This window comes from Callospermophilus lateralis, chromosome 2 (assembly GCF_048772815.1).
Source record: "Callospermophilus lateralis isolate mCalLat2 chromosome 2, mCalLat2.hap1, whole genome shotgun sequence".
Taxonomy (NCBI): domain Eukaryota; kingdom Metazoa; phylum Chordata; class Mammalia; order Rodentia; family Sciuridae; genus Callospermophilus; species Callospermophilus lateralis.
Window position 1 is genome coordinate 59,700,108 of NC_135306.1, and position 13,768 is coordinate 59,713,875.

General features: G+C 36.7%; 1 protein-coding gene across 1 annotated transcript in view; it reads left to right on the forward strand.

Annotated features, from left to right (window-relative positions):
- Nucleotides 1-13,768, forward strand: part of Ptprd (protein tyrosine phosphatase receptor type D) — a 382,192-nt gene that overhangs the window by 262,280 nt on the left and 106,144 nt on the right. The window contains exon 20 of the mRNA XM_076845982.2: nt 7,083-7,195. Within this exon, the coding sequence (XP_076702097.1) occupies nt 7,083-7,195 (113 nt within the window). The remainder of the gene's footprint in view (nt 1-7,082; nt 7,196-13,768) is intronic.

Genomic DNA, 13,768 nt, shown 5'->3' on the forward strand with positions numbered 1-13,768 from the left:
AGTCATGCCAGCACTCTGGGCCTAGATTTCCCCATTTATACAGCTGGAAGGTTGTCTAGATAATTAAGGGCTTTTTAAATAATAGTATATTATAATCTGGGAAAAATTTTAAAACCAGATAATAGGACTAGGACTATATTATTTTTGCCGTGTGCTGGCATGTATGTGTTAAGCATGAATCTAGCCTGCCTTTATTCATCCACATTCAGAAATTATCATTCACGAAGCAATTGGAAGTTTTTAGGTATTAATCCGCCCTGTGCAGCTGTTACATGTATAAGGCTTTTCGGTCTTTAGTTCTAGAACTCTACAAGAATTATTTATATATAAAATAAATATTTAAGAATAAAATACTAACCTGACTCTATGAAAAAGCTTCTAGGGATAGATGAGAAGTGTGTATTATACTGTGGAAAAAAAGAAAGTATGAGTTATGAGGTTGGAGAAATCTCAAGCACATGTGTGGCATGAACAATCTAACCTGAATGCATAGGCAAAGGTAGTAGATAATTTCCACCCCCATCTCAAGATACTTTCATGAAAGCCCTGAAGTAGATGTGACTGAAATAGAGACTCTTCCAACTTTCCCCAGCTCCAGCCTTGGCTTTGATTCTTTAATCTTCTCTTTTTGTGTCAACTCTCTATATATTTCCAAGTTGTCATCAATATCTTGAGATGCTGTTAAATATGCTGCTGCACCAGCCCACACTGGACATTGCCAATGGATCCTGCCTTCTGGTGTTCACACAGCCCCCTGCCAAGGCTTCTAAGGCCTCCCCCATCACATCCAGCCACTCATCTTGGCCCAACTAACTCATCCATCAGAAGTGAGCTAAGAAGCTTCCTGATAGGTCAGAGTCTTTCGGGATGCCTCTCTCCTCCCCTCTCCTCTCTACCAGTTCAAGCTTTCTTAGGGTCGATCCCCTTTTCTATGCCCTTAGAGTACTTCTCTCTTTATATGTTAGAGAAACTAATGCATTTCTGTGATTACCCACTCTCTGTTTTGGTATGACTGAACTATGGGTCAAGGACTCTTATTCCTTGTTGTGTCCCTAGTGCCTGGTAGAATGCATGACACAGACCTACATTGAGTAGTTGAATTTATACAGGTCGGTGAGTATGCAATAAACTGGTTCCCTCCACTTGTTTATTCCATCACCTTTATCTTGGTTGGCAAGAGCTCTAATAAAACCATTGGCCATAATTTAAATTTAGCCTTCCAACTTAGATATTTGCACTAAATATGTACTCACATATGTGCCAAAACTGACACTTCATAGAAGAGGAAATGACTTGTACACTAACTATACATCTACTTATGTGACTACCCAAGCAGCATTTTAATACATAAAACTGGTATTTCACTAAGTGTTTCTCTTCTATCCAACGGAGTAGATTTTTCTATTCCTGATTTTCTGATAGTCCTGGATAAAAAAGGAGCAAGTCAGAAGTATATATATATATGATTATTTTTAAGTTAGCACACTGATAAATCACTTTAAAATTAAGAATAGAAAGAATTAACCAGTAGGTTTTAAATTATCTCCATATTTAAGTGTTTATGTGTGTGTTTGTACAACTTAAATGTGGATTTTCTTTTTCTTTTTTCTTTTCTTTTTTTTTTAAAGAGATGGACTGGATTATCTCATAGTGCCAGATACTTCAGCAATATGGGTATTTATTTCATTGGCATTAAGGACTTAGTACCTTTTTCTTTGCAGTGGGAACTCACTAAGTACTTTCCAATTTGCCTCAAAATGCAGATTGTTAGGATTCTTTTCAGGGAAAGGTCATAGTCTCCACCAAAACAATACTGTTGTTTAAGCAGTAAATGTATTATCACATGTGAGAGTATCAGTAGATGTGTTTGCAGATAGCAGCATTCTTTGTTGAGAAAAATATCTGTCTTTTCAATGGCTGGTAATAAAATGCTTCTCTGGATTGGCCCAGCTGTATTGATGGGTCATGCTCTGTAGATTTATAATGATGAGTATTTTCCCAAACTGAAAATGTATTTAATCCTTTATTGGAAAAAAGATTTATGATTACCTTACTTGTCAAGAGATGTCTGAAGAAATCATTCTGCCACTTTATTACCTTGTGGTCTAGTATTCAATTGTGAAAATTTTTGTGCAGTCCAATGCAATTTGCAGATATTCCATATCATTAAAGCAATAGTGTACCTCTTAACTGAAGACTCTTTATTTCAAATGAATGAATTTCTTTTATGAAATGCTGTTGTATTTTCATCATCAAGTACATTAGTAGTTTTCTCATGGCATGTTTTGTAAAAATGAAATTATATCTCCATCATCAAACACCTCCTGGGATATAATTAACTGTGGCAGTATTTTTGTAGGTGATGGAGAAAAGTGAACATACATTAGCGTGCACACACATACACACATTTTTATTCAGCGATGCAACCTCATGTCCTCCATTTACTTCATGATTAGAGGCCTTTAAGTATTTTGATACACTATCATTTCCTAATATGTGTCAGTTATGTATCCTTGCTTGTGAGCACTAGTTTTTAAATCTTGGTTGTCATGGTTACTCTTGTTACCATTGGCCAACTAACATTTAGCTTTTCTTTTTCCTTTTTTGCCGCATTAAAATGGAGCAGTAAGCCTGACAGGTGAGGAATAGAGAACAAACCCCTTCAATGCTCAGTAAGAAAAAATAAGATTCTCCAAATAGACTTTGGAGGTGTTGAAGAGGTAAGGGTGGGGGCTGCCTATGGAGGATAACTCCATAGTGGAGAATGGACACAGCCTACATGTAAATGATAATTTTGATATTAAAATGATTGAGGAAAATAACTATTTTGTCTCTGGGGGATAAAAACATTCTTTAAAGCCAACTTGAGAAAGTAGTAAAGCCAGTTTTTGAGTTTTCTGTGTAGTCGAGGTTAAATGAGCATGTTTGTGTTAATGTGTCTGCAGAGTGGAAATCTGAGGTGTCCCATGAGCCTTTTTGTTTTGTTATGTTTGTTTCTTACTAAATATCAGTTTTCAAATTTGATCAGAGATCATCATTTGATACAGGTATACTGGCATTTTTCACACCCTGAAATATTGAGGACAGTGCGTTAGTGAAAGCTGTTTCCTAATTCACAATTATTACCTGTGTCTTTCTGCCTTGGTTAATAATAATAATAACAATATCTAAAATACACAGTGCTATTATTAAATGATGAGTCCAAACTACCTTCCCACTTCCTCATTCATACGTATACATTTAGACATATGCATATGTAAATATATCTACACCAGTATAAATTCCTGATTAAAATAAACTAAGGAAAGGATTTCAGAGAATCCCTACTTCCTCCCATCATTGTGCTCCAATGGCTCTTAGCAAGTGTTCCCTGGATCACAGGAGTGGCATCAGTGTCCCCTAGAAGTTTGATAGAAATACAAGTTCTTAGGCCCAACCTGGGACCTGTGTCAGAAACTCCAAGCACTGGAGCAGCAGAATATTCATTCTCTCTCTCTCTCTCTCTCTCTCTCTCTCTCTCTCTCTCACACACACACACACACACACACACACACACACACACACATACACACACACAGGATTCTCATGTACACTCAAGTTTGAGAACCATTATTGTGTTATCTTCACTGGAATCACTTTATACTGGCCAGAAAGCTATGCATTCAATGATAGGGATCCTAAGACTTCTGCAAGGTGTCTTCTCTTGTGGACATCTCTACTTTCCATTAATCCAGCAGAAAAACACAAGCAACATTGTTCTTCCCTCATCCCCTTCCCCCAGGCCAAACACAAAACTCTGAAACAATCTCATATTCTAATTTCCATTGTGATACTGCATACATTTTGCAACTCAATTGCCGCCTCCTCATTCTGTTAAGATGAGAGAGTTGGGCCAAAATTTATACAGCATATTGCAATCCTTTATTGTGTAAGTGAAGAAATTGAGAAAACACCTAGCAATGGCCTTACCAGATTTGAGATTATAGTCTTCCTGGTATCAGAACTGTGACATGTTTGAAGTAGTTTCTTTGAATATCAATAGTAGAGATTTCAAATAAGTATTATCTCTTTCAAAAGTCTATTCCCAGATGGCTGAATGTCTTTATTTTCAGGCCAGAAATAGGATATTCCATACACCTTCCCTTTGTTCTTGCATCCTCCCTAGATGAGAGACAGATGAAAGTGAAAATGAAACATCCCTTAGACCATAGAGCAGTGTTTGTGCTTCATACTACCCACTTCCCAAACAACCCCTTTTTATCATATTAGCATTAAATTTTCTGACAGATCTCAAATATCATGTAATCTTTCACTTCCTTTTTGCCTTGTAATTCCTGCACATGGGTAGATACTTCTCACTGTGAGCATTAAACTTACACTAGGGTTTTATACTCTTAATAAAAACTATAACAAGACAAAATTAAGAATCCATGTCTAGTCACTATTCTTTGCATTTTTCTAATAGAAAAAGAAAATGAGACCTGTGTAAGCTTATTAAGAAAATGTTACCCTGTACATTCATGTTGGGCTTGATTTAGATTAATATTTTGACAGTAAATTCAGTGTTTAAAAGCTCTTTACATTATTACCAATGATGACCAACACTTCATCTTCCAAGTCTTAGAAATGCCTTCTGTGTTAGAAGAAAATTCTAGCATAAAAACATATAAAACTACTGTGCTGAGAGTATCAACAGCTAGAATCATCCATGTTGTGATCTTCAAAACAAAACTTAGCAAAAATAAATAAAAGGCCAGACAACTGGTTTCATAGCTGGTCTTAGAGTTCATTTCATATGAACAAATAGAGCAAGGGAAAAGTTAGTTATTAAATGTCTGATCACCCCTCCCTGCTCATTGCCAGTCTGAATTGTAAGTAATTTTATTCCCATACTCTGGGTTTTCTGAGACTCATATCTTGACAACAAGACATGATTTCCAACTTTCCTGGTACAAGAAAAATTGGCTAAATTGCTTTAGAGAGTTTTCTTTTCTGTCCCTTTGGCTCAGTGTCGCTCAGCCTGGCCTCTGGGAAAAAGAAGATAAGGAGGTTTTTTCACAACACTGTAAGGGTGAAGCAGTTTCCTTGCCCAGATATTTCTAATTCTGATCCCCCGTAATCTTGCAGGGATGACAGAAGAGCCATTCTAGAAAGGGAGGGAAAATCCATGTTTTAGTCATTGGGTCTGGTACCTCAGTTAAGAAGCAGATTTGTGCCAACTTCCATGAAAAGGCCAAAGTCTGAGATGGGACAATGGTATTAATTGAAGTGAGAAGACCAACCATAGCCTCTGTGAGAGATTGATTGGCTAGCTGAACTCCGTGACATTTCATTAACCCATTTCGATTTTGCATCTTTGGTGGTAAAATGAATCTCTCAGTGTTGTGAGGCAAATACCCATAGCGTGAATGCAGTGACATTTTCTATTCTGAAACTGGTCATCATATGCTCCTTTCCCATTGTTTTTCGAGCCCCCCCCCCCCCCCCCCCCCGGTCTCTCTTCCTTCTCATCTTTATCACCAATCTTCCATATCTTCTTTTCCTTTTCGTTTTCTATTCCATGTATCTGGAGCTGCCAGTACCTTGGCACATTTCAAAATCACTACTCACCTCTGATTGGTAGTCTGCCTTGGCAGTACATTCTATCCTAAGGCTATACCTGACACTTTTAGGTAGAAAAAAAAGAAATCCTGAGACAGGTTAATCCAAGATGCTTAGAAAGCAAGGTGGCTAATAGGACTTGCCCAAGGAAATTCGTTCTAGTGAGGATGTTTTGCCGAAGGCATTGCACTTGAGCAAACCAAGTGCACATCCCCTTTGCATCCATCTTCCCTTCATCCCCTGGTTAGTTTTGTTTTATACAGCAGAGATGGAAAGAAAGGCTACTTAATAGGCACCCTCTGGCTAACCATAGAATGTGCTGGTTGGCCTTGAATGAGAACCCATTGGCACAGCAACACTAATGAGCTGTACCACAATCACATAAGGAAGAGAAAGCACCTATCTATTTGGAAGCACTTCTTTCCCAGAATGAGGATGCTTTTGCCCTGAGCCAGGAGTGAGATGCTATGATGCTGGATAGGATGATAATGTAGCTCAGAGATTGTATTTGAGGAAAAAAAGCACAGTCTGAAAAAGGCTTCCATTTGATGATGGGATTTTTAATCTAATTCAGTCTACGAGGAGATAGTTATTTGAATTTGGAAAAATGGATAAAGAAAGTTTGTGAACAAATGTCTTACCTTGAAGTTTAGCATTTTATTATGAGAGTTTAAATAAGTATGTTTAGTACGACCAATAGATAGCTTGTAAAATAAAGACAGGATGAACTTTGTGAAAAATGATATTTGTAACAAGGCACCATTAATGTTACCTTGAATATTCATCAGGAGAGGTGGAGTGCCCATGAGATGAAATTACTTTTTCTCTGATCATTCTGTGATTGCTTTTCATTAACAAGATAATGTAATGTCACTGTAAACAGCCAACTGTCCTCTTTCCTTCCAGTTTGAAAGAGAAAGGGCATGTTGGTCTGTTTTGTTTCAATTCTCCTTCTAGGTATTAAGATGCAGTAATATCTTAGAAATGCATTTACTACATTTACCAGCCTTATGGGAAAATTCAATGTATCTCCACTCTGTAGTCGCCAGATATATATTCTTAAGAAGAGGAAAGATTTAACTGTTCAGCTTAAGGCCAGGTAGTTTCTCTATTGTAACAATGTTTGTTTTGGCTACTAGGGGCACCCTACCCATTTCTCACAAAATATAAATGGTACGTAAGAGAGGATGGCTGAACAAGATGAAGCGCTCTATTACTACCACACCATTAAAGCCAAAAGGCAGAGGCACTGAATCATTTAATCCTAGAGCAGAAGGAGAACTTTGAGATCATCCACTTAAACATTTTAGACCTGAAGCATCACTGTAGGCCAACAGAAAATAAAAGCACCCTGGCCAAGGCTATAGTACTAGCTGGTTAGAAAGTTTTGAAACTGGAAACTTGAGAGTGGAGGGCGGTGTGACTCTCTACTTTTAAAAAGAATGTTTTTCAATTCTTAAATTTTAATTTTCTCCTTATAGGAAGAGGGCAGAATCTGAATCTAGAAAGAGCAGCATACCGAACAGTAAGGAGGTCCCTTCACACCATCCAACAGACCCAGTAGAACTGAGACGCCTTAACTTTCAAACACCAGGTAAGAGCATGACCCTGCTTGTCCCAAATACAGCCTTTGCGGGAAGTTTTATAGCCCAGGTGATATCGTTTTGAGAGATGAATATATCATTTTTTTAAAGCTTCTTTCTTCCTGCTCTTTTAATATTGTTGAGGCTCACCCCATCCTATGTGTGAAAGGAAATTATGAGTTTTGTACAGTTCTAAAGTGGATCGGGGGAGAGCAAAGAATTGTAGTTTTCGTTAAATTTCGAAAAGCTATCATCTTTGTAAAAATGTCTAGCACTTGTAATGGATTTAATACAGTTTATTATTTTTATTGACGCCACTCTGGAAAGATGTAGCTTCTCATCTTACAAAGTGTATGCATGAATAAACAGATGAACGTTTACAACATTCATCCCATGGGGAAAGCAAAGATTTGTTCTATATGTTCCTATTTTTGTTTATGCTATTCTGAAAGAGGGAGGAAGGAAGAGAAAGGAACAAAAAACAGGAAGGAGAAGAGGAAAAATTCCAGGCACAATTGCAAATGTTTTTAAAATATTTTCTATGCTCAATCTCACTGATAAATTCAGGTTTGGTTTGGTTTGGTTTTTTACTGCAGATATATATGCAGTAAATATACATGATACATGAAACATAGTTTTTTCTTAATGAACAATAAGTGCTTCAACAGAGGAAAAATACTGAGGGGCATTTTGTCCATTATTGTTAATGCAAGCCCAGATCTGTTTTGTTTTCTTTCAACCAAAATTTGTTCATACCAAATGAGTGGCAAATAAATGACAGACCTAAGAGTACAAAGTTGAGTGGCACTGTCTTAATATCTTATGCTGATGAACAAAATAGAGTTGCTCTAAGAAGTCTTTTGGATTAACATTTGTTTGTAGCATTGTATCCCAAATTGTAAGTGAGCTTCCTTTGTGTCAAGTGAATGTTCTAACTCCCAGCCTGTTACAACATAGGTCTATTAGAGTAGACATTCTCCATAAACTGCCTTGAATTGAAAATGCATAGTTTATTGTGGTTAGCATATTTTTTTTCTCTTTTACACATAAAGGTATCACAGTAACCAATAACTTTTCAATGGAAAGAGATGTTTACCATTTTCAAAGTGGTTATACAATGATCATAGATTTTAAAAAAAATATTCTAACTCAAATGAGGTTAGACTTCTCAATTTGTTTTTTAGAAAGCAAGAATATACCTTCATAAGTAAAAGTGGAAGAATTGTACACGTAGCTAAACATCTCCTATATGCCTTTTTCAAAGGCTAATCAATGAAGACCATGAGCATGGGTATGATGGCTGAACAAATTTGAGTCCCCTGGATGCTTCGTTGACTTCCCCTCTTGGTGCCCCTTGAAGGAAAATTGATACGCAATAAGTTGCAATGAATCTTGGTTAGCTGTAGTTGAAGATGGTATACTGACTATTTCAGGCTACAGGAAATTTCTTAATAATGAGCCTAAAAATTCATCTCCATGTTGGCTAACTGTGAATGAATAGAAGAAACCCTGAAAACCATTATATGCCACATAATTCCTGTATAACTTGCCTCATCACCAATAATGCATTTTGGAAATAGAGAAAAAGAGCAGGCTTTTCTTTAGTAGTAACTTACTGATTTTTTAATAGCTTTTTTTTCCTAACTTTATTTTGTTTATTTACATGTGGTACTGAGGATCGAACCTAGGCCCTTGCACGTGCGAGGCGAGCGCTCTACCGCTGAGCCATAACCCCAGCCCCACTAACTTACTGTTTTATACTGCTTTTCTGTAAACTGTGATCTGTGCTGGAACTAACTGTGATCTTCCAGCAGAGGCTGAAGTATGGTGGAGAGTTGAGGATGAAGGCAAATGTAGTCCCGAAAGAAGAGAGCCAAGGGAAGTGCTCTCCCTTTCTCTAGGGAACCCACAGAGAAAGCTTCCAGGCTCAATTGCAAAAGCACAAATGAGCTGTGTAGAAAGGATTCCTAAGAGAGCACAGGAGACCAAGAACGCCTTCTCTCAAGAGACCTCTGTCTTCTCCCAGCTCTCACTTTCACAGACAGTTTTTCAAATGTGGCAAATCCAAATATTTCATTAGGATTGTTTTCCTCATGTGTCAGGAATGTTAATTCCATTTATAGAGAGCATATGTTAAGTTCAAACAAGTCACTGGAAAGGAGAGAGAATGTGACAATTGAAATGGCACCACCTTGAATCACTAAGGCCTTTACAAAGTGAAAATGGTGATAGGTGTCAATAAAAGATTACGTTTATCACCAAATGGATATGGAACAAAGTGGACAAAATGAATAAAGAAGGAAGGAGATGCAGTAGAGGAAAAGAATAGAAAAGGAGAAATTGTCCTAAGATCCTAGTACAAGTGCCCACTCAGGGAGCATTGTATTGTGCCCTGTGGCTCTGGTGAGCCATCCACTTAAGCTTGATTTGTTGAAATAGTCTCTTTTCTCCCAAGCTTTATGATGTGGCCTCCTGTCATGAAAAGTTTACCAGTTTATAGAGGAAATAGACTCAGCCTGCTAATGTGAATTCACAGAGATGTGACCATTTACTTCAGACACTATGGATTCCAGCCAGTGGCTATGAATTACCTTAATTTCTTGCCAATAGGAAGAGAGCAGAAGATGGGATCTTTAACCAAGCAACCTTTTTGTGCTGTTTTATTTCTCCCTTTTATTCACAAAGAATTAAGGGGTTTTTCTGTATAGTGAGATAAAGTGATTGTTTATGAGATGTTGTATAGCAGGTGCTAATAGTCTACTTAATTTTTGGATTTTAAACGTTTTATATTTTACTGTGTGAAATATGCTATTATATATTTCATACCTATGAACGTCTAATTGCTTATCCCCAAACCTTATAACATTTAAGAAAATTTATTAATGATATGCATAAGTGGGGAATTAATTATCCACACTTCCATTTCAAAAAATTACTTTGAATGAAATAAGAAACCTGTGATTTGATTTATATACCTGTTGCCTAGTGCAGAACTTGCCCATGAAAGGAAATTGATTTCCACTTCTGATGGGTCTGTTATGAATGATAAAATACTAAAAAAAAACTCATTTGAAATTCATTCAGCCTCTCTGAAGGTAAAGGAAGCATGTGGCTTAGTTCACTGATTATATAAATTTTGTTTTCCTAAAAAAATGAAAATCTTGAGGATCCATTTACATTTTCAGTTATTTGTTCTTGTTGGAAATTCTAGTTTTAAGGAGTCTTTTCTTCTCATTTTTGTCCAATGTTCCAAATTCCCTATACAATATTCTGTTAATTTAGCAGTACCCCAGACACTTTGGTCAGGAACAACTCAGAATTTTGTTACTATTACTCAGTTAAGACCCAAAGAAAAGTAACGTCTGATGTTTTCAGTATAACCATCTTTGTGAGGATGGGGGATATGGAAAGAAAAATTGCTTTATCACACTTATAAATATTGGGTAAGAATCAAGTTCCTCCGATAGTGAAACTTTGCATTCCAGCATCTGAGCAAGTCAGGGAGGCTCAGGCTTTTCCAATTGAAAGCAGTTGCCTCTGCTGGTAACAGTTGTCCATGAATGTATACATCTGCCATAAGGTACAGACAAGTAGTATGCAGCCAGGTTGTGTTTGAGAGAACCTAAGCTGCCTAATGTCTTAAGATAATAATGGTTCACATCAATAAGTCTTCAAGTACAGGTGTCCAGGGTCAGGCAGAACTAGTGTGGAATTTGCCATTGCAGGGGCACCTCTGGTTATCACCAAGAACTTTACAAAGTTAAAATGGAGACATAAGTCCATAGGCAGGTATCATGCCGTCAAGGTTACACCCACCACCTGGGGTAGCAGAATAAATTTAACAACATTACTAAAGGAAAGAGGACATGGAGTCGAGGAATTTTCTAGAATTATTAACTGCTGATCAAGTTTTACAAATCTTTAAGAGTAGTGGAGGAAGGGAAGAAAATACTTGCTTATTAAAGAAGCTTTAAAATGAAACCTTTACTAAACCTTACATGTCTTTGTGGATAGCAGAAATTTGGTATGAATTTCTGGAGAGTTGACAGATGGGTTGGATAGTAGGCAAAAGTGAACTCTGTTTATTAGCCTTGGCTGGAAGGAAAGTTTTTTCTTTTAATAATAATAATAATAATAATAATAATAATAATAATAATAATGGCCAGGAACAGTAACACACACCTGTAATCCTAGCTACTTTAGAAGCTAGGGTAGGAGGGTTTTGAGTTTAAGGCCAGTCTGAGGAATTTAAGGAAACCCTGTCTCCAAAAAAGTTTTCCTGGTTATTTTAATCCACCATCCTATTATGTCTTGATTTTAATGTCAAAAGAGCACATGTTTGAGAGATTTTAGAAAAAAATAGAAAATAAGCTTGTTGATAATTGTATACAGTTTGCAGTTAAATAAGTATTCATTTTATTATTATTTAAATTTTTCATGTTTGAATTTTTTCTAATTTGAAGTTAAGAAAGAGGCAAAAAAAAAAGGACACTTTTAGGAAAGAATACTCTTTATCCATCCCATCACTTTCAAACCTTTTATTTTTCTTAACATACATAAAATAAAAAGGAAAAGATTGTTTTTACCCCTACTTCACTTTTACATTCCAGAAATATCTGCTGTATGCAGTTCCATGCATATTCTTTCAGATTCTTTTATTTGTGTATTTAATATTTTAACCTTATAAAATGTAGAATAGGGGGATAGATATACAGATTAATATATACACAATTTGCTTTTTTAACTTTATTTTAATTTTTAGTTGTAGTTGGACACAATACTTTTATTTATTTTTATGTGATGCTGAGGCTCAAACCCAGTGCCTCACACATGCTGGGTGAGTGCTCTACCATTGAGCAACAACCCCAGCCCATTAACTTTAAACTTATATCAAAATAGATCTTTTTACTAGCAGGGAACTATGGCATACACCTGTCCCAGTGAGTTGGGAGGCTAAGCCAGGAGGATCACAAGTTGAAGGCCAGCCTCAGCAATTTGATGAGACCTCATCTTAAAACACAAAATAAAAAGGGTTGCAGATGTAGCTCAGTGGTAAAGCTCTCCTGCATTCATTCCCTAGTACCATAAAAACCAAACCACAACAGATAAACTTTCCCCAAGGTACTGTATTAGGTTTGATCTCCTTTTTAGCACCTGATGGTATTCTGTAGATTTCAAGGTGCATTGACTCATCCCCTACTATTGGATGCTACTTCCTATACTTGACCATTGCAGATATGAGCAGTACCAAGCCCAGATCTTTTCATACCATCATTGCTCTTTCTACATGCTGGGACACTTGGAAATGTGAGTCAGAGCAGGCACATTCATCATTTCTATAGAGACTGCCAATTTGCAGTCTTTTTGAAATACTATAAAAATCCTTCACTGATAGTTTAACCTCTCTGGTCCACAGCCTCTAGAATAAGACAAAATGACCAAGATACATATAATATTGTCAAAAGAGGGTGATATATAAGCAAACCACAGACATTTCAGATACCTATGCATATTTCTACTTTTTCCCAACAAAGCAAATTTGGAAGTTCAGTGTTTTAGATAAATAAGCTTCTTTTTCACTACAAAGGTGTAAGGGGGCATGTAACTGACAGAGTCAGGTGGTGCACCAGCCACTACCTTCCACTGTGTCTGCCTGGGTGTGACCTTATAGGATCTGCTGCCCCTGCTCAACGCCCCCTCCCCAAAAATATCTCCAAACAAAAACAAAACAATGGTTTTGTGCTTACATCTTTTCCAAAAAGAGATTTAAGGATTGATATCAGATGTCACAACATAAAGTCCTCGTTTTCATTGGGTGGGTGACCTTAATATGTTTTGCCCTAAAGCATACATAGATGGTAGGTGATTGATGGGCTGTGAAAAACAAAAACAAACTCGTAAAAAGTTAACGGATCAGAAACAGTGGTGTCAGCAGCAGAAGTATCTGCACTGCAACCAAATGGGCTTTGAAAGCTCTAGAAGCATCTCTGCTGATCAACTGATATTAGTAATTGGATCGGTGCTAGCCGATCTGGGCTTTGTTCTCCATATTTTTTACCATAAGAGAGGTAGGTAGGCAACCTAGATGGAGATCACTGGATGTGTTTTTTGTGTTTTGTATTTTTGAAAACCCTGATTCATTAAATTTAAATGGTAAATTTCACATGTACAGGAATATGCTGTGTTAAAATTCTGAATTTTGAGAAATTCTACATTAAAAGTGAATTTTAATTATGCCACTCAATACTTAACCTGACAAAACAGTCTTAGAGAGTAATACTTCACTCAATGATGGTCCTCATCATGAATTATCAGATTATCATTATTGTTTTACCAAGGAACAATTGTGCCTTACAAACAAATGTTCTTTAACTTATCATTAGTTTATAAACATAGCAGAGTATGTTTTGTACTTTATTGAGTAGTACATAAATTATGTTAAAATATGACAAGTCTTTAGTAAAACTGTTTCTCTCTCTCTGTTAGGTCTGTTAAATACACTTTTGGCAAGACTGTGGCCATTGATTTGATGGACACAGTAGCTTCTCCTTGGTCCATGACCATAAACTATTCGACTTTTATCA